Source organism: Cryphonectria parasitica (assembly GCF_011745365.1).
Source record: "Cryphonectria parasitica EP155 unplaced genomic scaffold M406scaffold_3, whole genome shotgun sequence".
Taxonomy (NCBI): domain Eukaryota; kingdom Fungi; phylum Ascomycota; class Sordariomycetes; order Diaporthales; family Cryphonectriaceae; genus Cryphonectria; species Cryphonectria parasitica.
Genome location: NW_024468911.1, coordinates 1,973,605 through 1,998,172, shown reverse-complemented (window position 1 = coordinate 1,998,172; position 24,568 = coordinate 1,973,605). Strand labels below are relative to the sequence as shown.

At 49.9% G+C, this 24,568-nt stretch overlaps 6 protein-coding genes across 6 annotated transcripts; 5 read left to right on the top strand and 1 right to left on the bottom strand.

Moving 5' to 3' along the window:
* Positions 1-225: 225 nt before the first annotated feature.
* On the bottom strand, positions 226-2,472 carry M406DRAFT_69388 (uncharacterized protein; the record flags this gene model as incomplete). Its single annotated transcript, XM_040925264.1, has 3 exons — positions 226-273; positions 332-368; positions 629-2,472. 3 exons carry the CDS (start codon positions 2,470-2,472, stop codon positions 226-228), a joined length of 1,929 nt encoding a protein of 642 aa, XP_040778187.1.
* Positions 2,473-2,861: 389 nt separating this feature from the next.
* M406DRAFT_252175 (MFS general substrate transporter) lies at positions 2,862-4,411 on the top strand (the record flags this gene model as incomplete). The annotated part of the gene is made up of 4 exons (XM_040916818.1): positions 2,862-3,067; positions 3,140-3,281; positions 3,356-3,626; positions 3,708-4,411. The coding sequence occupies 4 exons, from the start codon at positions 2,862-2,864 to the stop codon at positions 4,409-4,411; spliced, it is 1,323 nt and encodes a 440-aa protein (XP_040778186.1).
* A 4,979-nt stretch (positions 4,412-9,390) lies between these two features.
* Positions 9,391-12,171, top strand: M406DRAFT_69386 (uncharacterized protein; the record flags this gene model as incomplete). The annotated part of the gene is made up of 13 exons (XM_040925263.1): positions 9,391-9,558; positions 9,656-9,691; positions 9,746-9,824; positions 9,892-9,903; positions 9,964-10,032; positions 10,094-10,137; positions 10,226-10,287; positions 10,396-10,436; positions 10,492-10,675; positions 10,890-10,993; positions 11,052-11,584; positions 11,656-11,918; positions 11,991-12,171. 13 exons carry the CDS (start codon positions 9,391-9,393, stop codon positions 12,169-12,171), a joined length of 1,776 nt encoding a protein of 591 aa, XP_040778185.1.
* A 1,002-nt stretch (positions 12,172-13,173) lies between these two features.
* M406DRAFT_350452 (NAD(P)-binding protein) lies at positions 13,174-14,322 on the top strand (the record flags this gene model as incomplete). The annotated part of the gene is made up of 1 exon (XM_040922553.1): positions 13,174-14,322. The coding sequence occupies one exon, from the start codon at positions 13,174-13,176 to the stop codon at positions 14,254-14,256; it is 1,083 nt and encodes a 360-aa protein (XP_040778184.1). The 3' UTR covers positions 14,257-14,322.
* Positions 14,323-15,606: 1,284 nt separating this feature from the next.
* On the top strand, positions 15,607-17,159 carry M406DRAFT_79672 (uncharacterized protein). The gene is made up of 3 exons (XM_040925989.1): positions 15,607-15,772; positions 15,858-16,467; positions 16,532-17,159. The coding sequence occupies exons 1-3, from the start codon at positions 15,730-15,732 to the stop codon at positions 16,743-16,745; spliced, it is 867 nt and encodes a 288-aa protein (XP_040778183.1). The 5' UTR covers positions 15,607-15,729; the 3' UTR covers positions 16,746-17,159.
* Positions 17,160-22,286: 5,127 nt separating this feature from the next.
* On the top strand, positions 22,287-24,469 carry M406DRAFT_69383 (uncharacterized protein; the record flags this gene model as incomplete). The annotated part of the gene is made up of 2 exons (XM_040925262.1): positions 22,287-22,608; positions 22,698-24,469. The coding sequence occupies 2 exons, from the start codon at positions 22,287-22,289 to the stop codon at positions 24,467-24,469; spliced, it is 2,094 nt and encodes a 697-aa protein (XP_040778182.1).
* Between the last annotated feature and the right edge of the window lie 99 nt (positions 24,470-24,568).

Genomic DNA, 24,568 nt, shown 5'->3' with positions numbered 1-24,568 from the left:
GTCATCATTTGGGAAGGTGTCCCAGAAGCGAAGGAGGTCGCCTGCCATCTGTATACACCATGCTGTTTCCCTGCCAGCCCAATACGCTCAACGCTTGAGAACGTTGATGCAGTGGAAGTACCTTGTATCTTTCAATCACCGCTCAGAGCGGCCACCCGCCTCAGGAAGCAGCTAGCCTGTCTCGCGTTATCGATGTGTTCATACTCTCTCCTCCTTCCGTGCCCCTCAATCGAAAGCCCCTAGATCATTCATGTCGAAAAAGAGGTGAAAGTACTATAGCAGAGCTAATTAGCTCATGTGAGAACTACATGGCTCTAGCGGTCACACTTACATCTTCATCCAGGGCGCCGGCATCCTCAGGTGCTTCGCTGTTGATATGGGACGCTATCTGCTGGACCAAGAAGTTAGCAGGAATGCTCAGTATAGCCTCTACTGCGAGTGCACCTCACGAGGTACTGCACTTACCGGGGCAGAATTTGTATAGGAGCTCCCTTCAAAATGATGCGCCAGGCCACTCGACTTCCAAGCCCGAATACCCTGCCCAATAGCTTCCTTCATCGCTCGCAGAACTCCTTCACCAGTAGGAATCACCGCCGCCCGACACAAGTCAGCCGACAGGCGCACCCACCCACAAGTCCGCTGGCTCACAAGGTCAGGCTTTGACACCCGTTCGAGCGCCTCTGACGTCCTTTTCACCAGGTCGGCCAGTTTCTGACCCTCCTGCAGATCCCACAGGCCAAGAGATGACGGAGACGGATACTTTCCCAGCCCGCGCTGCTCAACAGCTCGCGCAAGGAGCTCGTGACAGATGAGAAACACGCTGTTGGAGACCTCACACCTGCATATGTTGTTGATGGTGGCGAAAGGGCCGCAGTCTCCGCCCAAGGAAACATTATCGAGGAGGGACAGGGCCGAGGAAAGGATGGATGCTGCCGTCTCGAGACAGCGGGTCCGCGAGTAGGCCCATTTTGGATCCTGGAGGGCTCTAATCACAAATGGAGCATGCAGGGCGATGATGGCGCGCTGGCTCAGAATCGAAGATAGCGTTTGGCTGAACTTGCTTGGCTTCTTGGGATCTGCAGAGGACATTCGGCGGACAAAGAGTCTCAGCTCAGCGTCGAGCCTGAGGACCTCGTCGTATCCAATCTCAAGCTGAATCTTGTTGACAGCATAGCAGACACGAGTCCGCAGCGGCAGGAACTTGGCCAGGAGAAGATATGTCTCTTGTTCAGGTTTCACTGTCATACGGGTGTTGATACCTGACTCGAGGCCTGGAGTAAATTCTTCCCAGGCGACTTCTGGAGGCCCGCAGTCATACTCATCGTCCCTGACAGAAGGAATTCGACCTTTTGCAAAGCAAGTCATGAGGTCGTACTCCATGATTGCGTACCACAGCTTACGACGAAGCTCAGCATAAAAGGGCGAGACACGAAAGAAGTCCCTGGGCTCACGGTGTAGACCGGCCGAGATGGCGTTGCGCACAAGGGTTCCAGACGAGATCCAGCTCCGGTCAATTTTCATCCAGTGCACGTCACCAGCGATCAGCATCAGCAGGTGAGCCTGCAGGAACCCAAGCGTCATTTGGGCCCTGGGGTCCGCCTTGAACAGCCATAGCCTGACAGCCTCGATCCATGTGCGCACCTGTGCTTCTCTCTGAAGGCGGTCCTGGTCGGTGAAACACGATGCTATCGCGCATATGCTGAGAAGCTGAGGGAGGAAGTGCCGCGGGCCTGTCTGGGTCGCCCAGAAGTGGAGGTACTCCTGTTCAAAAGTCGGCAGTTGAAGCACCTGATAATACGAATTGAAATGTTCTTTGTAGATCTGCCACAGACGGTATGCTGTCGGGCGTGACGGTACCAGTGCCAGCAGCTCTGGATCCATCCCGGGGGCCGGCTGCTCATTCGGCCGTGTGCGTTGCTCTACTTCTAACAACGTCGTGATGTCGTTGTCTTCGCCTGACCTGAGCAGCATGGTAGTCATATCTGTGATGCGAGGCACAAAGTTGGTCTCGTGGGTCCTCCCCCAGAACACAGTAGCATGATCCGCGCCAAAGATGACCTCCTTGGGCACCGTTAGGGTCCGGCCATCGAAGGGCGAGGTGTACTTGTCTCCCGCCCTGCTCCCATGCCAGAACTGCCGCAAAGGCGGAATGACATCTTCGGGTTCGACCCCTTCACGATCTCGAGTCCGGTCACCGCTATTCGCCGGTCGAGCTGTTCCGGCTGTTGCCGATTGTGGCGGCTGCCCATGTCCCGGGAGAACCTCAAAAACAAGCTGGCCTGGGATCTTCACCCTCCTAGAAGATTGGGCATCGTCATACTGACATGCAGCGAGACGACCGCCCTCGACACATTGCAGGCATGGTTTTTCCTTGCTGCATCGGATCTTACGACGACGGCATTCCGAACAGGACAGATGTGCTCGAAGCCGTCTGGGGCGCTGGTTGGTCTTGGTCCGCTGTTGTGCCTCCATCGGATATGAATGGATTAGGACTATCACCGAAAGATGTCCGTCTAGAATGGAGAAAATGGATCAACGGGAACTCGATTAAAGTTTTTGTTTTGGCTGTGACCCATGTGGGTCTGTCTCAAAGCCCCGTTCCAACGGGATTTGATAGAACCCCATTGGGAAAAAGTCCGGCTCCACTACCGACTTATATCACCACCTCGAAGGCGACGTTATTTTCATAAATTTCGCAACCTACATTTGACCAAACTGCCCAGCGACAGGATTGAATCACTTTCTATCGATCTCTCCAACACGAGCAATCTTGCTTTCCATTTTAATCCCAAAATTCCCAAGCTCTTCTCTCATAATTACTCACTTGTTGAACTACTGTGGACCCGCGCACATCGCAGATCATGGAGACGGCTAACGAGAAGGACTACCACTTGAATAGTGATGATGCTGGCTCGCGGGTAAATAATGAAGAGCCCTCATCACCAAAAAGTGGTGATGGTCAGGGTGCCACTTTGGGATATCCAGAAGGCGGTTTGAGGGCCTGGCTGGTGGTATCAGGCGCCGCCGCCGTCATGTTCTGCACATTTGGGTATCTCACTGGTTTCGGGTAAGTCGAGTCCTTCCAATGCGGTCTAATGAGGAAGGAAGGAGTTTCAAACGACCTAACAGTCCATTCTAGAATCTATCAACAATGGTACAGTGAGAATCAGCTCAAAGCTTATACCCAGTCCGACATCAGCTGGATCGGCTCGGTTCAGATCTTTCTCAACTTTGCAGGAGGTCTGGTAGGAGGACCAATTCTCGATCGGCACGGAAATATTGTATGTGACCGCAATATCCACCCACCAGTAAATTACCTGATGATTCTTGAGGACGAAACTAATATTCGCTCAAGGTGATGATCCCGGCATCTTTGATCTACGTGGTCTCCTTGGTGTTGACCAGCTTCTGCCACCAATACTATCAGTTCTTCCTCGCCCAGGCAGTTCTCGGAGGCATATGTCTTGGCCTAATGTTTAGTACCTCGCTCGCTATTGTTGGTCACTACTTTAACGCGCGTCAAGGTCTGGCCATGGGTGTTGTGATGGCCGGTGCAGCCCTGGGCGGAGTCATCTTTCCAGTCGCGTTGAACAGATTGCTCAACAACGTGGGACTCAGCTTCGGATGTATGAACTAACTTTCATCATTGCCCTATCATAATTGCTCTGTTGTCTTGCTAGAGATGGTACTGACTGAAAGTGATTTAGGGTCTGTCCGCGTGTGTGCGCTCATCATACTGGTTCTCCTTATCTACGCCAACCTAACGATGAAGACGCGGCTTCCGCCGACTAAACAGCCCATGGATTTCAGCCTCATGAGAAGGCCTATCTACATCCTCGTGGCGGCTGGCGGCTGGCTGCTCAACTGGGGCATGTATGTGCCACTTTTCTACCTTCCGAGCTTCGCGACGACGGCTGGGCTGAGCGCAGGTCTTGCGCCATACACGGTGGCAATCTTCAACGCCGTGTCCATCTTCGGCAGGGTTTTCGCGGGCACCTTGGCAGACAAACTGGGCTGCTTCAACGTGGTTATTTTGAATGGTCTGCTCTGCGCAGTCACTCTCTTCGTGTGGGCCGGCACAAACTCGGCTGCCGGGGTCATTGTCGTGACCATTTTTGAGGGCCTCTTCATCGGAAGCATCGTTTCACTGCAGGCGGCCATCATCGCCCAGATCACTCCCGATCCCAAGTACCTGGGATCCATGATGGGATTCACAATGACCATCTGGGCGTGTGGTGGGCTGACGGGCCCTCCGATTGCTGGGGCGATCTTGAACACGGTGCAGGACCCTACGCTGCCTGGAAGCTACAACGGGCCGGGCTATTTTGGCGGTGCATCCTTGGTCGTGGGTTCTGCCTGCTTTTTTGCAGCCCGCATGATGACCAAGTCGAAGTTGTTTGTCAAGGTTTGATCTCAGTCTAATGAGAGGGCCTGGACGGGGGACCATTCACGCGCAAATAGTACTCAATGGCTAGAAACGAAGGCTGTTATTCCTGGGCATATCTATTGGAGAACTATTGGCTGGGCATTTCATTTGCAGCTTTCCAAATTGTGCACATATACAGTATAGACATTTATTAACGTCAATGTTAGAGAAAAAAAGTTATTGAGGTTTTCTTCGTCTTCTTGTTCTTTTATTTTTCTTCGTTCCTCCACTTGTGAGCTAAACATTTGAGAGAGTCAAAACCGGGGGGCGGGGGTGGCTTCGTTAATTAAAAGCAAACCTCTATGAAGCCTTCGTAGGATGCTCACGGGGCTTTCCGAACTAGAATCCGAGGCTGAAGCCGCAGCTGTAGCAAAATAAGCCAAAGCGGAAGTGCAGGCTTCCAGAATGATGGGATGCCGAAGGCTGAGACATGCTTTGTCATAAACGGCCATTTGCAGATGAGTTATCACTTGCGAAATGACCACGTCTGCCAATCATATTGTGAGACGGACCCCCTCTCAACCGAGAAACTGGGTCTCTGGGTATCAATCCTGTGGCTACTGACAATACCGTTTCCTTCCACTTGAATTTCTGGGTACGACCAATCTCGGCTGGCTCCATTGAGCAAGGTACGTAAACTACACAAGTACTATGGCACGCCACAAGGTACTATGGTACTGCTCACAGAAAGGTGGCTCCACATTGGAAGCTTCGATGGTGAAAAAATTCGGCCCGACGTTCCGTAAAAGTATCTCTGCTTGGACTTTCAGATGCAGTGAGACTTCGTGTCATCCGTGTGTGGGTACTGATAATTTTGTCTCCGCGAAACCATCATGTCAATGGCAAAAAGAGAATTTGCAGTCACTCTGAGGTAATGAACAAAACACTGTTCTGGTGGGGGCGGGGTTTTGTGGGATGATGACCGGCGTGAATGCGAACGACGGCTGGACAAAATAATTGGCCCAATTTGCTGATCCAGTACCTTCACATGCAAAACAGCCGCCAAGATACGACGTTACTTCGAGGGCAGAACTGCGCACTAGTAGTTTTGGTCAGCATCTTGTTGGCGGGCTGTCATGCGTAGCGATGTGCCGCCCAGGCTGCCCAGGCCACCTTTGTCTGACCGACGTATTATGCGACCAGTCCATGGTCCTCGCAATAACCTGAATTGTCCACATGAGACGCAGTCTCCAGTGATCCTCTTCGACAAAGAGGTGGCCACGTCGAGATGGGGTCCATTGGATGACAACATGAAGCGAGCTGAATACCCAGTGCCTCATCCTACGAAGTGAGAAGCGGCCGACTCGAAACGCGATGTATTGATGAGAGCTTGGCTTCGCCTGTCAACCTGAAGCTCCTTTGTTAGGTAGACGAACGGTGAGCACCAAGCTTCGAAGCTGAGAAAATAGGAATTGGTCAAGAACCTATCGCTGAATTGCCTCGTTAAAGGATAGATAGCCAAGTCGTGCTGATGCAGTAGGCCACGTTTGGAATTTTGGTACGGCATTCCTACTTTGACATTAGCTCCGATATTGACGTCGGCACGGAACAGCGAAGTATCAGTCCGGATCGTGGCCACTCCTGCAGGGCGACAAACATTGGGCTCAAGTGGCTGTGACTTAAAATCCTGGCTTGCACAAGCATTTGTGGCTTATCATGCTAGGCGCTGTGAGCACGCGCCTGATTGTTTTGCTAGGGCTTACAAGGTGGGATGATCATCAGGGCAACGGCGGCTTATAATATTCATGCGCTGGAGGTTGACCATGACTATTCTCAATTCATTGGCTTGGTAAAGTGGACAGTACTGTCTAGTACCAATCCATCGGGCTCCAACGCACCATCTTTCGGACGCTCGTGACTCTTGTTATCTCAGCCTAGCATCTGACTCAGTCTTAAATTCGAGAACTACAACCAGTGGTGCAGGCACAGAGGGTCTGTACTTGATCGTTTGCATGGACCCTACGGAAGTGGTGTAGGCACCATGAGAATTCTCGTTCAGGCATCCGTATAGCGTCTCATATAAGGCTATCGTATCTGACGATAGACTTAAATGGAGACAGCTTGCAAAGTAGCGTGCCTACCCCTCAAGTTCCTCATCATATCGGTATTCAGAAATATGTGCATAAAGCGGTCACTCAAAGTTGATACCATCAGAGGCCGCCATGACGTACGTGGCTGCCCGAGCTCCCGCTGGAATATGGATGCAACACCGACACATCGTTCTCCCTGCGGAATAGGGACTGTATGTCAGACTTGGGCATGGGTCTGTAGAGCAATGATACATCAATCCACATTGATTCGGCTCCAAGCACGATGTACATACAGCCTGGAGCATGCCTCAAACAATCTGCAGAAAATCCCCGTAGGATCACTTTGGCGAAGTGTTACGCTGTATTACCTGCATGAGCGGAATGCAGCCGATTAGGGGATGCAGGTCGGATATCTCGTTTGTTGCCGACTGCCGCTGGAGAACCTTAAAGTGCAAATTCAGTAAAAAAGTCTCAAGTTGGCCTCAACTGCTTGCTATCCATTGATAACAGCCCTGGCCATGTACATAAAAGGTCGCCCAGGAATAGTCATGAAACTATACCGGCTGCATCCCACCACACGCTCAAGTTGGGGAAATTAGACATTACAATAGTAGACGCTCCTATGGCGAATTGGAGCTTCTAGAAAAGAGCCTCTGTGTCCAAAGCCTCAGAAGACTATTGGATTGTGCTGTTCTCACAGCTCAAGCATTATCGTCTGATGAATTCTCCACATGCTCATCCGATTGATTCTCGCACTACGCCCTACAGATGCGATGCCGGTGTGCTGAGCTGCAAGGGCTGACATGATGAGCCACCCGAAAATACTAAGATGACCCGCTCGTCCTTTGTTTCGGCACTAATTGACGGACAGGGCTCGAGGTCCATTGTTGGGTCTTACACGTACTTTTCTACAAGCGTTGTACGGACAGCGTTTACCGGTTGGGAAACGAATGCCCAGGTTTCCAACAGCTTTTCTTCTTCCTCTGTCATGTCAATGACGGCATGACAACGGACTGTGGTTTTCTTGACAGACCTCTTATCCTTTTTGAGATAATCTCAACTATTATTAATATGTTGAAGTGTGTGGTCCGTTGAACAGACAGATAGTTGCTAGAGTATATCCGAGATAATGGATATAGTTTCTAACTAGTGTCATATTGGGAATACACCCTGAAGCCTACTATATAGCTAACTTGAGTGTTGGGACGTGTCGTACCTGCCAAGGCAGCACAGACTTAACAGAACCAGAGACCCGGGTCGAAAGATGCCGTCAACCGAGATTCGACAGTTCCTATGGACGCAATAAGCCGTGTGGCTTGAAGCTATCCACTGCAACATGGATAAGGACATGGATGGCGAGCAGGGCGTTGACCAAAGCTGATAGTGCTCGTGATCAATACTCTTCACCAATACAAACTCGTCGTTCAGTACAATCCTAGCTGATACGAGACGATGGTCGCTCACTACAAGTACGTCGAAGTACTTATCTATTGATTGTTCTATGTCTATGTACATGCGTTGTACATTTGTTGGCAGCAGATGTCGGGATGTAAGACTGGGTACAATAAGCATATTTTCGACTTGAGCATATGTGGTCACACTCTGGTCTCTCTGCTCTTGTGATCAGGCGAGGGATACTTTAAAGATACCCGACGCCAGAAGACAAGGTCATAGCTTCGGCGGCTTCCGAGCGCAACCTTTTCCCTAACAGGGTTCGTAACGACTTCGTGTCAAGCACCCGTGCAGAATACACAAGACTCGTATCACATTTAGGCACCTTTTAACTAGTGTGGCTTGCTGACACGGCAGATGTGGTGCCGCCAGAACCGCCTTACGGCGAATCAAATTCATGCGAAGGTCGAGGCTAATCATCGTATACCAAGCTCTACACGTCCTCGGCCTGGTCGGACCAAACGCACGCAGTCAAGTACTCATCGCGGGCAATGCTATGGCCCCATAAATGATTACGTATGAGGGTGTCTCCAGTTGTTTGGCCATGCGAAGTACAATATTTTTAGAATTCGTATGGAACTCATCTCATGAACGGATGCTGAGCTGTATACATCTCACCTTCCTACCTCATGCTCTACGCTTTAGCTCGGGTTCGACACTAAGCATAATTTCAGCTCTTATCTTGAGACCATAAGATGAACCTGAACACAGACTTCTGCCTTCTCTAATCAGGCAATTGCTCGCCTCTGCCATTTCCATGTGTGCCAATTTTGTGGAACGTGGCGTTTCATAACTAGAGGCACCAGCAAGTTGTCCATCTTGAACCCATCTCGCGTGCTCCGTCTATGACTTTCCTTGTGTTTTACGGGCCGGAAAAATGTGCCCATACATTGAATATTGTCTTTAGCCCTTCTAAAAAGACTGGCATATATTCTCTGCTCAAATAGTTTTGCTGCAAAGTTGCGGCACACATTCATGATGGGCAACCGGCTGTGTCAGTCTATCGAAATCTCATTTCCCATGACCTTTGGAAAGCTCATAGCTCGCTTAAACTGGCATTATCAAGTGCTGATAGTGCACTGGAGTCTGCACACCATCTTGGACATAGCTTTGTGGTCTTCGGATCGTTCATGCTAACTTTTGCGCCCTGATTTCGGAACATGTATCGTCAAACAGGTGAAATGAGGCCATGTCCTGGACGGTTGCCTGTTCAGTAAGCCTTTGACCTCAGAGGCAAGGTGAGCCTCCCTGGTCCTCAGCGCAAGCCGTATCCCATTACGAAATATTGTTCATCCACATTGCCTATGGTGTGGATGTTGTGTGTAATACCAATGGTTCGATTCGAGGTATATAAAGACGCTTCCTCCCCCTCCTCTGCTCTACGAAGTGTTGTTTCCCACGGCACGAATCACAATCCTTTTCTTTCTCTTTGAACCTCGTTCCAACTTCGTGGCGGGCCAGTCTTCGTCCTTCATTATCAATATGCCTTCATTCTTTCGAGCCCTGTTCTCTGGGCTTATAGCATCTCAGCTGAGCTGGGCTGCACCCTCGCTTCTCCATCCTCTTGAGCCTCGCCAGCAACCGAATTGTAACACGGCCTCCAATCGTGCTTGCTGGATCAGCGGCTCGTACGATATCACCACTGACTATGTGAGTGTCTCGTCAAAGATGATAATGTTCTTCATTATGTCCTGGAAATCAGTGCCGAGTACTCTATCTTGGGGAGCGAAATACTGACATGTACCAGGAAGTGAAAACTCCATTGACGGGTGTTGTCCGACAGGTAGGCTCTATGATTAACCACCGGCTTGCACAAGTCTAACAAGAGTACTTACAGTATGACTTGACTCTGACTCAAGCTGAGAACTGGCTGGGTCCGGATGGTGTTGTCAAGGAAGATGTGATGCTCGTAAATGGTACATTATACATTCCTAGCATGAGGCACGTTGTACTTCGTATCAGCTGACTTTGTGCTTCGTCTAGGTAACATTCTGGGTAAGTTCCTACATGCCTTGGTATCACAATTTGCGTGTAATTGACCCTGGCCTATCACAGGCCCCGTCATCCACGCTCAGTGGGGAGATACAATTTCTGTAACGGTCACGAACAACCTCAAGTACAATGGTAAGATCATTTTGGTCGATCTCTTGAAAGGCAACCTACAAGTTTTCTAACATTAACCCAGGGACAACGATCCATTGGCATGGGATCAGACAGCTCAACACCAACGTGAGTGACCTCCGATATTCCTCAAACCCTAAGGCGGCTATCATGTCGCTGTAGCTTTGGTTCCGTAATACTGAAGCGTTTTCCGCAGCTGCAAGATGGAGTCAACGGTATTACGGAATGTCCTATTCCACCTAACGGCGGCTCCAAGACGTAAGTAGTTACGACCTCATAGCCCACGAGCCTCCGTACCTCACGTGTAGAGAGAAGATCCTTGAGAAGAGGTCTCGATTACCGCAATCATTTTCTAACTTGAAACAGCTACACATTCATTGCACACCAGTACGGAACTAGTTGGTATCGTAAGTTTGCACATATAATAAAGTGAGAGGTCTCATCAATCCTGACTTGTAGCAGACTCTCACTTCTCGGCACAATACGGAAACGGCATCGTCGGCGCCATCCAGATTGACGGTCCTGCCAGTCTTCCCTACGATATTGATCTGGGCCCTCTTGTCCTGTCGGATTACTACTACAAAACTGCAGACGAACTTGTTGTCTACACCCAGAGCAATGCGCCTCCCGCTAGCGACAACGTACTGTACGAATTCCCATTTCATCATCTCTCTTCTGTCTCTAACCCTATGTCCCACCCTTGTTCTGCGGCTTCGGTATTTCGCTCCATCAACAGCTCATCTTCAAGAATAAACCGAACCAGAGTTTGACTGGAAATGCAAATTTCCGGCAACTCGCCAATTTCACTTGTTTCTATCATTCATAAGGAAGATGGAATATATTTGCTGACCATATAACAGCTTCAATGGAACCAACATCAATCCGGCTAACACGACGCAAGGCCAGTATAAGACCATCACTCTGACTCCAGGCAAGAGACATCGCCTGAGAATTATCAACACCAGTAGGTTGTTCCGTTGAAGTACATCAGCAACAAGAGTCTCCGGCTGATATCTCCACAGGCGTCGAGAACAACTTCCAGGTGTCCATTGTGGGCCATTCTATGACAGTCATCGAATCGGATTTTGTTCCAGTGGACTCTTTCACGACGGATAGCCTCTTTGTGGGCATCGGTCAGCGCTATGATGTGACGATTGATGCCAGCCAGGCTACGGACAACTACTGGATGAACGTCACATTCGGCGGAGGCGGCTTTTGCGGCAAATCTAACAACCCTTACCCGGCTGCTATTATTCACTACAACGGTGCTTCCAACAGCCACCCAACTAACAAAGGCGTTGCTCCGGCCGATCACGAATGCTTGGACCTCCTCAACCTCGTCCCGGTCGTCCCCCGCTCTATACCGACCTCTGGCTTTGTTGCAGCCAGCGACAACACCTTGGATGTTCAACTGTCTACAACTACCAGGAAGTGGACTATCAACGGCTCTACTCTCGACGTGGACTGGGGTCACCCCATCACTCAATATGTCATTAACAAGTCGACCGCCTGGCCCTCAACTGACAATGTTTGGCTGGTAGAGGAGGCGAATCAGGTAGGCATATCTGTTGCAACAGCTCCGGTCGAGGCGAGAAATATCGATGATTGCTGACATGACATCCGCAGTGGGCATACTGGCTGATTGAGAACGATCCCACCGCGACTGGCAACGCACTGCCACACCCTATCCACCTGCACGGCCATGACTTTGTGGTGCTTGGACGTTCCCCTAATGTGTCGCCGACAGCCCAGACTCCTTATACCTTTACGTCGTCGGATGTGTCGAGCCTTAACGGCAACAACCCTATCCGGCGTGACGTTGTGATGCTCCCTCCCAAGGGCTGGCTTCTCATTGCATTCCAGACTACTAACCCAGGAGCTTGGCTGATGTATGTCCTTCTGCCTTTCCTCCTCTACGTTTCCCTGGCGAGAAGAAAATACTGACTCGAGATGTTCTATAGGCATTGCCACATTGCATGGCACGTCTCTGCTGGCCTTGGAAATACTTTCCTTGAGCAGCCTTCTGCCTTTGTCGCCGGGCTGAACACGAATGATGTTAACCAGCTCAATTCCCAGTGTAAAAGCTGGAATGCTTACTATCCTTCCAAAGACATCTTCAAGCAGGATGATTCGGGAGTTTGAGTGTTTTCCACTCAAGGAATAATACTGATGTGTTGATTGTCCCAGTCCGGGTGGGAGAGGTGGTGAATCAAGGGGGGGGGGGTTTCCCGCAGACTCTTTCTGTTCTGTTCTTCGCTTCTTTACACTCTTTCATTCTTCATTCGATGTTATGCTTTTTGTCTACTTCTATTCTTCTTCTTATTCTTCTTCTCTTCTCTTCTAATAAGGCGGCGAAGGACGTGCAGAGTGCTACTCATGTGTCGTTGACTTCCATTTAAGGTTTCGATGTAATTATTCTGAACCAGATTTGCAGCCATTTGCTTGAGTAATAGGCCCACGGCAAAGACTCTCATAGTATAACCAATCCATCTTCTTGAGGTATACTGATTAACTGTCTACAAGTGATTCTCATTCTTAGAATTCTTTGTTACTTTGTTCAGAAGACATAGAACGGACGAAGATTCCTCCGATATCTAAGCTCCGATGTGACATATCAAAGCCCGACGTAACACAGTCCATATTGATTTTCTTCTTACTGTCCTTGACGCTGATGCTGGATGTTATGAGCAATAGGAATGGAATTTCTTGACATGTCAGCAGAGACTTTATATATCTAAATAATGTCTTATTGTAAGCCTGAGAAGTTGTCACGGGTGCTTCGAGGCGTAGAACAAATGCGGTTTGCAGCGGCAAGGTATATTCAAAAATACTGCGTTGGCAAGGCGTAACTCAAGTACTCTTCCAGGCTTTCATGAACCTAATGAGCAAATAATCCATCAAGACATTGGAAACTTGTATTCTCGTGGCCTGCAGGACCTCCTTAATTTTGTTTTATGGGTCTATAATTGCATGCATGCCGTAGTAGATGGAATATATGTAATCAACCGTCCGATTTGTCAGCGGCCATATCTGGCGATTGATCATCAGTAGCAACAGCATTTATATCACAGCTTGGCACAGCAAGACGTTGTGATTATCCTGAAAAGGAAAACCCGTCAGACGTGCTTATGGAATTGTGTGAAGATGACATCTGAAAATCGATCGAAGTTGAGAACAGCCTTCATCACCGGGGCGAACGGCTACATCGGCAATGCCGTCGCCAGAGCGTTTGTCCGCGCGGGCTGGATCACCTACGGCCTCGTCAGATCTGAAACAGGTGCTCATGGTTTAGCCAGTGAGGAGATACTCCCCGTCATCGGTGCCATCGATGATGTGAATTCCCACGACAGAACATCGGCCCAGTTGCCCCCCACACTCGATGCCATCGTGTCCACAACCGAAGATCACAGCGACTATGTGCGCCATTACAACAACATCGTTAGCCTCCTCCGTGCCGTCAGCTCGGTCAGCTCCAGCAATGGCCTCAAACCCCTCGTAATCTTCACCTCTGGCTGCAAGGACTACGGGCTCGGACCTCACTTTGCAAATGACCCGAACCTGGCTCCGCACACCGAAGAAAGCCCTCTCAACCCACCTGCTTTCGCAAAGCTCCGAGCCGAGTACAGCCAGAAGATACTCGAGAACCACGATGCCTTCTCGCCAGTCCTGGTGCGGCCTACCAACGTCCACGGCCGCTCGTCGAGCTTCTATAGCATCTTCTTCCAGATCGCACAGAAGGCTGCCGACGCCGGCAAGGAGCTATTATTGACGTCCCAGCCCGACAGCATCTGCCACTGCATGCACGTCGACGATTGTGCCGATGCCTATGTGGCCATAGCGGCACACCCGCGGCGCGCGGATGTCGAGGGGCAGGTGTTTAACATCTCGGCGCGGAGGTACGAGACGGTGGACGAGCTCGGCAAGGCTCTCGTCGCGGAATACAAGATTACCCAGGGCATCAGGTATGTCGATGCCGCCAGCCTGGCTGCAGAGGAGAATCCCTGGACGCCGATGATTATCGATTTTCCACAGTGGACCGGGTCGGAAAAGTTACGGCGGGTGACGGGGTGGACGGACTATCGCCCTTTGTTCACGGAGGCGTTGCATGTGTATCGTTTGGCTTACGAGGCGGCCAAGGAAGCAGGACACGAGAATGTTGTGAAGGTCAAGCAGCTTGTCGAGTCACTCTTTACCACTGCTCCTGCGCAGGACCTGACGACACAGTAATATTGTTCTTCCTTTTCCTGCTTTCAAACAAGTATGATAGTCTGCCATCAAATTCAAATAAGTACTGATTGCAAGTAAAAGTTGACTTCCGAAGGTCAAAAGACGGTTTGCACATCTAAGCTCCTCAGAATGCTACCACCCTGTGAAACCTTGCTGGGATGTAGTCTCGTTCAACACGCTAGACTCTGTCTCATTTCTCGGTTCAATACGACTTCGAGAAGGCAAGTATTGCGGGGAAGCTCTTTTTGTCTGTGACGGGATAGAGAGCTGTCTGGCCCGAAGGCGAACGCCACTTTCCTTGGCTAATTGGAGGGTTGTTCCTTTCCCCTGCTCAAGGTCTTTGAATGTTCTGAGCAAGGATGGGGCTTGACATGACGGCATAACAAAGAATGTCAATTTCCAGCCCAAGCCAGCATATGTCGGAGCTCAGCATCCTCAGGTGTGCGGCGTTTTCTTCAACGCTAAACAAGACATAAGAACCGAATGTGCAAGCCACATCGTCCCAGCCTCTAGGTCCGGTGCTTTACGGGCCTCTCTCATCTCCAACGGCCCGTCTTTGCTAGAGGTATTCGTCTGCTAAGTGGCGTCCTTGACGAACAGGTTTCGTGTGCCAACCAGTGGCTCAATAGATGGATGCCAGATTCAGCTAGACAATGTTGGAGGAGGACGTTGCTTCAGGCAGCATGCAGGCCTGGGGTACTAAGTATGCTAAGCGCCCTTGTCCGCATATCAGCGGTATTGGAATGATTGCTCTTGACCGTTTAGATCGCGGGGGTTGTCTAGATCCTCACAGCCGCTCGCCGATCTACCGGAATTCCCACGCCGATCCCCCAGACAAAACCAGGATCGATACAATACCGTGTAAGCTCTAGCTGGGCTGCACCTGGGCGGGTGACCAAAGAGCCTGCCTGGTCTGCAGCAAAAGCTCCGGCATGATGATGGAAGAGTGGAGTAAGCCGCGACAGAAGAAACAGCTACGACGGCTACCTTCAAGGATATGCAGGTAATACGGGAGAATAGGTTGGAATTTTTTTTGTTGGGAGGAGTTGTCACAGGGTGACATCCACGCGAAGGGGGCATAACACGTTATTAGTTACTAGGCCAATAGAGAAATAGGCGGCTTGCAGGAGCTTCCCTACTGTGCTACTGCCTACCCATAATGCACCGCTAGGCTCAAACAGCGATGTACGATCGCTAACGTAATTGATGACGTCGATCCGAATGCATCAGAAGCTCACCTGAGCTTCAAGCGCCGGAGCTCATAGAGAATGCCACCCCTTCCCAGCCACGCCAGATGGATAGTTTTATTAAAGTGCACGTCTCCAAGCTTCCCCTCTCAGCTGTCTGTTCTTTGTTGCTCTGTCCTGCAAGTTCTGTCCGACGTTCTCACTTACTTTACCTGTGATCAGTCTTGACGAAAACCTTCGACTTTCCCATCCTCACATTAGCCAATTCTTTTCAGTGACAGTCAAGATGCAGAACATTTTTGAGGTTGATCCCATCCCGACGGTGATACGTATGTCATCCCTTCTTCTCCCAACCTCTGTGCTTTCTTCTCGGGTCGCGACAACTTGCTAATTCGTTTCATATGAATAAACCAGCGACACCTACCAAATATGAGCACTCATCCCAGACTGGCAACAGCATCCTATGGGTCGTCTTCGTCATCATGGTAGTTGCCTCTGGCTTCTTTGCCCTCCTGTCCTGGAACATTCCCGTCTCGAAGCGCCTCTACCACTATGTCACTACTATCATCACCATCACTGCCTCTCTGGCCTACTTCAGCATGGCTAGCGGACATGGCGTCAACTACCACTGCATTCAGGTCAAGAATGAGCACGACAAGGTTCCTGACACCTACCACGAAGTCTGCCGCGAGGTCTACTTTGCTCGTTACGTCGACTGGGCCATCACTACCCCCTTCTTGCTGGTCGATCTCTGCCTCCTGGCCGGAATCGATGGGGCTCACACCATCATGGCTGTCAGCGCCGATCTGGTCATGGTCCTGACAGGCCTCTTCGCCGCCTACGGCACTGAAGACACGGCACAGAAGTGGGGATGGTATGCCATCTCCTGCATTGCATACATCTTCGTCATCTGGCACGTCGCTCTTCATGGAAGCAAGACAGTCAAGGCCAAGGGCAACAAGGTGACCAAGCTGTTTGGCTCCCTCGCTCTGTTCACCTTCATTCTGTGGACAGCGTACCCAATGTAAGCTTATTGTTTGCCCTCCCTCTCGGTTCCAGGATGTTCTCTCTCTGACATCGCCTTTTAGTGTCTGGGGCTTTGCCGATGGTGCCCGCAAGACATCTGTCGATGGCGAGATTTTGGCTTATGCGATCCTCGACGTCCTCGCCAAGCCTATCTTCGGTCTTTGGCTGTTGCTGAGCCACCGCAGTGTACCCGAGACCAACGTCGAGATTGGTGGATGGTGGGCTCATGGTCTGTCCTCTGAGGGACGCATTCGCATCGGTGACGATGACGCCTAATCATCTTTACTGCGATATTTCAACCACCAATGCCTTGCACAGTTTGGAGGCATGTATACGCCTCCAGTGCCGCAAGTCGTAAGAGTGGCCCAGCCTCGGCTACCGGCTTTGAAAGCAAATTGACGTCAAAATGCTATGCGACAGGTAGGACAAGTTAACAAAAGTACGTGGGGACGCGGAAAATTGCACCCTTCTAAGTTCCGCACTTCTAGGGTCTATTCTTTTCTTCAATTGGAGTGTGGCATGTACTGGAATAATATTCTGAGCTGCATCAAGGCGCCTTTCTCTTCTTCTGCGTCTTCTCATTGGGGTAATATAATCATGCTTGTGTTTTGGACGTGTAGCTTAATTGATGATTAATAACTCATCATCATACACGAAATCTGTCTCCTTGATTCGGTTTCTGTGTCCATTACATCGTCCACATCATCGATTGCAATATGAAAGTGGTTTTCTATGCACAACTTGCCATGAGTGCAGGTAGGTGCATGATGACTAGCATAATATTGCCATGGTTTTATCTCTGATAGGGGTTATGTGACAGACATCAACTATCAGTATCGGAGTGCTTTTGAAGAAGGAACTTCCAGGGTCAATGAAAGTGCACCCCAGGTCTAATTGATCGGGATCGAGCCCTCATGAGACCACTCGCACGAAGCTCAGGTGACAGAAGAACTGCCGTAATGATCTAATCAGTGTTCAACTTCCAAGGCTCCGTTCATATCAACAATGGATACTTGCTAATTATTATTTTGAACGTGGGTTTCCTGCCCTTGTCTTGCGGATGTCAGGCACGCGCGACCCTGCCAAGATGTCATTGGCTATAAATGGTTGTTTTGGGGCACTATCGGAGGTTTTCATGCGTTTCATTAACAGCAAGGTGGCGTACAAATACTAAGCCTTCATGCTTGCATTAATTTCATAATTCTCTTCTTCCAAACACACAGTGACTGTTGCAGAAAACGATGCGAAGGTACGCGCTCATAATTGATACCGAGAACCAACGTTAAGTGCGCCTCAGATTCTGAAGGAGGTCATCGGGCAATGTTAATTTGAGTTAATCACAAAAGATATGCCTTGAAACTTGATGACAGCGCAAATAACTGTTTACAATATCTCGGCTTTTCCTACAGATATCTCTCACACAGGTGAGCACCTCTCGATAACCTGAAATCAGCTTCAAGCCTTCCTATCACTCGAACACTGCAGAAGCTGAAGAGCCCGTGGATAATGCACTTTCTTCATCTTTCAAGCACAAGGTAAGATGACTGATTCATATCAGAACAATTAAGGTTAGGCAGTCACTGAATCTAAGTATCCTAGCCAATCTGGCGGTCTTTATTTCCTCCATCATCTTCGTTCAGGTTGTTCACCACGTGCACGGATCATGCTTTGCTTGGGCTTGAAACTGGTTGAGTATTGGGCAGTCTTGATATCAGGGCCTCCTCACTCTTAGACTCAAGGTTGACATGAGTGAATAGATGGTGTATCATAGACAGAGCTTGCCACCTACCTCCGAGTCAATCTGAGATTATGAGGGCCGGGGTTAACTGACTTCAGATGACTATCAAGCAATACATACGGGCCACCACGCGATAAACGGAGCTTGACAAGTATAGAGGCATAGAATAGTGGCTTAGAGCAATAACTCTGATGCAAATATCTGCCAACAGTGCCGCAGATTGGCATCCGCGGTAGTATTTTGGAAAAGCTCGTTGGTGCAGGTGTGGTTTCAAGAGAGGAGAACCCCTACAGAAATAATGCCATAGATAGAACATTGCGACTTCGCCACTTGACTTGTATCCAAAGTCCCAGAGCCGACATTATGTACCATTATTTAAGGTTACAACTGATGTCGTCGGCATGAAAGACAGAAACAAGTGGGAGAGGAGGCCTTGTGAAATGGACGTGCATTCTCCATTAGTCTCTAGTTCTATAGACTCACAACATCCACGGACAAGTGTTTCCAGGTGGTTGGGTATGATCTGGAAAGTTTGCTAAGATTAGAAAATTCACTACCAGCTACTGTTTGCTATAGTAGCACATCTTATCGCAATCTGTCTTTATATGTGTATATAAGCACCTCCTTATCTTGTTCAGATTGTTAAATCCAATAGTGCCTGTCTACATGTGAACAGAGACCAATTATGCTTGTAAATTGTATCTCTGGGATCTTCAGGCATCTTGACACATTATTCCGCTTTATTAGCTGCTTCGGCTAGATTATACACTGGACAAGTCATGAAAATCTGGGACTGATTGGGATTAATTGTGTCATCTAAAGATAAAAATGTACGCACCAGATAATCAGTGGGAATTTCCGAACACGGACCTTCGTCTGAAGTTGCGAAATCGAGCGAATCATGCAAGATAGCTGAATATCAATGGGCCTTTGTGTTCAAGGGTCACAAAATCTGAGATAGGGAAGATGACATCCGGGAATGACTAGGTTCTGTGTTGAGAAAACGGCCCAATTGGCTGATGATGAACGTTGAATCCAGCATCCGATGTGTCACACAGACGGATCCTCGGAATATCGAATTGCCAGCCTTGTTCTTAGCATGCAGTCCAAGATCCACTGAGATGGCTTCGTCATATCCACTCAAGCTCATGAGACCCTCTATTGTCTGTAGGTGGTCAGGTACTGAAGACGGATGCAAATGTTGGCGGATCCTTGTGTACTCTGCGAAACCTGTGTGAAATGTCTTCTTAAGAATTGTACTCCGCCACAGTTTACAATCCTTGCGAATTTTTATCCATGCTTGCGATAGTGGGTCGAGGGCTTGGGGATCCACTCTTCTAACTAGGCGAGTTCGTGAGCGGCTACAGCCTTGCCAACTATGATTTACTTAAATAGTGATAGAGAATCTACAGATATTCGGCAGTCATGAGACAAAATGTAAGTCCACAACGATTCTGGTTGAGTAGTAAGGACAAAAGAAGTAGCAAATTGGCATGGCTGAGATCGTCAGTACGCCAACCTTGCGCTGGATACTGCAAGCGCTTTGAGTTCGGATGAGTTAAGCTTCCGTGGTCCAAGGGTGCTAAGTCGTCATTGTTATAGGTTCCAAATTATTGCAGAAGTCATGCCGCACGGCCTCAATAATGATGCGTGCGTACTTCAACTTTATGTTTCATATTTACCTTACTCGCGAATGAAACGGCGCGTTGTCACTGTTCACGACGCTTTGTGAGGTAGGATTATCATCAATCTCTAACACCGGCCTCAGCAGCTTCAACATGGCTCTCCTGCACCGTAGTCAATCAGAATATCAGTTGATGAGGGACATGTGGAGTCATACAACGAGCACTACTGCTGCGCCCCGTGCAAAAAATCTCCTGCGCCAAGCAAGCCATGCATCGGCTTGGCGAGGCTTAGCATGAAACATGAAGTTTGTGTAACAAGGCCATCTTGACGTCGTGCCTTCGTTATAGATACACCATAGCTAGTCCTCAGCGAGCAAAACAAGGCTTTGTAAATCGGCAACGGCAAGGATATCAAATTAAGCATAGCTCGGTGTTTGAACCAACATCATAAATGATTCACCTGAGCCTGGCGTGTGCTCACAAGATACAGAATACTGGCTGCGACCTGGCGCCCGACTCGTGTTTGATGTCATAATAGGCTTTTAAAGTTCCGAGCATGTCGCCGAATGCCACCCTGGTTGTTTAGTCTTTTCCTCTTGAGAATGTACTTGTCAAGTTTCATTGGATCATATCGGCGCATCTTATCTCTATCGTCACATCATATACACCTATTATTAGACATGATGCTTTGAGCCTCGCATCATCGCAAACCGCTCAGAATTATTGAACATACATTGGATGCTGTCTGCTCACTGAGAGCGTGTTCTAAGGAGGCCTTCGGATGAGTATGGCCATGCTCAATTCACCCCCACGACGAGGCGGTCGATTGAAAACCTACCGGATCGATACTTCTAAATCACAGCGGATGACCTGAGAGCAGAGGCATGCATAAGACGAATCATCTGGTTCTGTACTACTAATAGGGTAAAGCTTAAGGAACCGTGCTCTTCATTGAGCCTGGGCTTCATCTCATCAACGCTTGTGGAGGCTAGATTCGTGACCAGTGCTGGCGAGTCATCGCATGTGACCCCAGCGGATCGTCAACCTGCAGACCCGCCAGTGGAATACTCGACGGCGGTTGGTTCCTAAACATAGACCCCAATTCTTGGATGATTCCAACATGGCCCTTCACTGCAGGATTGCGGAGAAGTTACCGTCTTGGTCCTTAAAACACACACACCTTGTGGCTCTGTGAAGTGGGAAGGCATATCCCACTGCGGAGGGGCATGCTGTTGTGTTCGTACACTTTATCACATCTCTCTGCGTTGTAACATACTCTCTTTCTCTCTTACTCTCTCCCTCAACATACTAAGTTTGCTCATATGTCCAACTATTATTACCTTTAAGCCACACTAGATCCAAGGGCTAGGATTACCACAAAGCATGCCTCTCAGTCAACAGCAGCCTTGACGGATCACTGTAATACAAACGAGTGGGGGCAGCGCAATACACCCTGACCAGGCCAGTTCTGTTCAGGCGTAATAATATAAGCGAAGCATGTAAGAAGACCAGATGAGTCTCAGGATGCCTTGTCAAATGCCCCAGATGTGACCTAAACCAAGCCTGTCAGGGGGTCGAACTCCCCCGCAACCTCTATCTTGTCCTGCAGAGGGAATACTCCCGGCCGTCATGGCGATTGTCCACCACTACCCACCATCCTCTTCGAGCCAAGGCCCTTGTAAGTAGCTCTAGAAACTAGGACTTTACCCTCGTCTACTAGTCTCCTCCTCAGACTATAGTGCCCTGTCACTGCTGCACCCCGCATTCTCCCCAGTAGTGGCCCTGCACGCTATTATAGTCCATGTCTATTGGCTGCGTCTCACTCACCTTTTGGTCTTTTCCCGACTACACACCCTTCCCAAAGTAAAGGCCGTTGCCATTGGAGGGACCATCAGGTCTTCACTCCATGTCAGTTGCGAGAGCCGGGATGAATGCTGTTGATGTCCTAACTGCCTAGGTGCCTACCCTGTTGTCTACTATAGTACTTGGTTGCTAGAGAGCTTAGCTCTTGACCCATGTTTGGACTATGAGATACCGAACACCGAAGGTGGTCGTGTTTGTTTTCTTGATCCTTCTGACAATGGTGTGCATCAAGTGCTGGAATACTATCAGGGATTCGATCAGCTCCTTGCATGCATGGCGCGGGCATCAAGCAACCGGCATGCCGTCTTGTGATGCTCAGGGAGGCTGTGAGGGGCATGCTAGAGACAGACAAATTGGGATGATTTCATCGTAGAGAAAGAAGGTCATTAACGTAGAGCACGAAGCCAAAGTATCATACCAACTCTTGAGTCTATATAAACTGCTGCGGTCAGCCTCATAAGAAAAGCGAATACTTGTACCATGAGACGACACTCACAACTCTTTAGTATCAGGAACATTGCAGCATCACAGCCTTACACATTATTGCCTTCTAAGACCTGGCGTCTCATTCTTCGGGCGTCTTGACTCATCATGAAGATCATTGATAGCGTCAAGGATGACTTGCGGACGGATGTGACCTGGAATAGGGTCGGCCGTCTCGCGGCTCAGGGCGCTCGATCCTTCCCTACTGCCTCCACGCAATACCTTCTGGATAAGGTGCCCATTGTACAATGGCTTCCTCGCTACAACCCGCGATGGATCGTCAACGACATCATCGCGGGTCTGACCGTGGGCTTGATGCTTATCCCGCAAGCCCTATCATATGCGACTTTAGCGACGATTCCTGTGCAGTATGGCCTCATGTCCAGCTGGTTTCCAGGTGCCCTATACACGTTTATGGGAACCACGAAAGGTGTGTCTGATTTGCTCCCCGTGACTGAAAAGGAAAGAAAAGGGAAAGAACAATATGAGACCAAATTTCTAACAATCCTTCTCTACTAGATCTGTCCACCGGTCCAACATCCCTCATCGGCCTCCTCACCGCAAAGGTTATCCTGTCTCTCGGCACAGATACAATTTATACTCCTCAGCAGATCGCATCAGCTGTGGCCCTCATGATGGGCGTATATGGGATGTTCATAGGGTTTTTGAAGCTCGGATTCCTCTTGGAATTTGTCTCTATCCCAATCACCACCGGCTTCATCTCTGCTGTGGCCATCACCATCATCCTGAACCAGATGGGCTCCTTCTTTGGCACAGATGTCTCGTCATCTGCAAAAGCCTATACGCAGATTCGTGAGACGTTCCAATTCCTACCGCAGGCAAGTGGCCTCACATGCGCCATCGGATTCTCTGGCATAGTGTTCCTCAAGTTGCTCGAAGAAGGCGGCAAGAGATGGGGCGACAAGTACAAAGTCTTATGGATACTTTCCATCACGAGAGCCTTCCTGGCCCTGGTGCTCTTCACAGGGATCAGCTACGCGGTGAACCACAACCTGAACTCGGCCGACTACCTTTGGGAGGTGGTCAAGCTTTCCTCGGACGGCCAACAAGCACCTGCTATACCCTCAGGTGATCTTCTGCGCCAGGTAGCCTCAGGCTCCATCACAGTCTTCATCGGTGCCACCATCGAGCACACCGCCATTGCCCGTGCCTTTGGCATACGGAACAACTACAGCCCCGACCAGAGCCAGGAGCTCAGCTACTTTGGCGTGGTCAACTTCTTCAACAGCTTCTTCCACGCGATGGGCGTGGGTGGTGCCATGTCTCGGACGTCAGTCAACTCGTCATGCAAGGTCAAATCGCCGCTGTCGGGCATGTTCACGACAGGCGTGATCCTCGTGTGCATCTACGAGCTGTCAGGCGCGCTGTACTGGATCCCCAAGACCACGCTGGCGGCCATCATCATCTGCGCCGTGTGGCCGCTCATCTACCCGCCGTCTGCCTTCTACCGCTTCTGGAAGACCTCGCTGGCTGATTTCATCACGTCCATGCTGGCCTTTTGGCTGAGCCTGTTCTACTCCACCGAGTTTGGCATCTTCATTCCCATTGCCTTCAACATCGTCTACAACATCCTTCGCCAGACGTTTGCCTCGTTGACCGCCTCGCCTGTGCCGGCACGGTCTGAGCTCGCCTCGTCGCTTGACGCCGCACGGGGCTTACCGCCGAGCAACGTCGCCGATGGCATGCTGCAGGACGTCCATGTCTTCCGCTTCAACGAGTCCCTCTTCTTTCTCAACTCGTACCGCCTCACGCAGCGCATCCTGGACTCGGTGCAGACCCACCACAAGCCCGCGTACGACGATTCTCGTGGCGCCGAGAGGGAGCGCAACTGGTCCGTCAGCGCTGAGAAGCGCATAGCGCGCCTGAGGAAGGCTGCTGGTGTCTCGAACCCAGATATCCTACCACCTCTGGGCCTCGTGGTGCTTGATTTCGGAAGGGTGAATCATGTGGACACCACCGCCGTCTCGCACCTGCGGACTCTTGTGCAGGAGGTGCAGCGGTATGGTGGCAAGGACGTCGAGTTTCGCTTTGTGGATATGTCGCCGAATGTGAGATTGAGGTTTGCTCGGGCTGGCTGGCCAGTTTTGGATGCCCGTGACGTCTACGAGTGGACGGAGAGCGAGGCTACAATTCTTTATCCTTCGGTTGCTGAGGCTGTCATGACGCCTCGGATGCAGAGATTCTCAGAATCTCTGGGTTTCGAGAAGCTGGCGAAGATGGACACTGCTGATACGGACATTGCCACTGCTTCATATCGAGAGAATGTGTGAGGAAGAAGGAGGGAAACACAGACATGGGATATGTGTGTGTGGTGTCTACTCTGTTGTAACCTTTGGCAACGTATCGTTGAGCAGGACTCAATCTTTCTT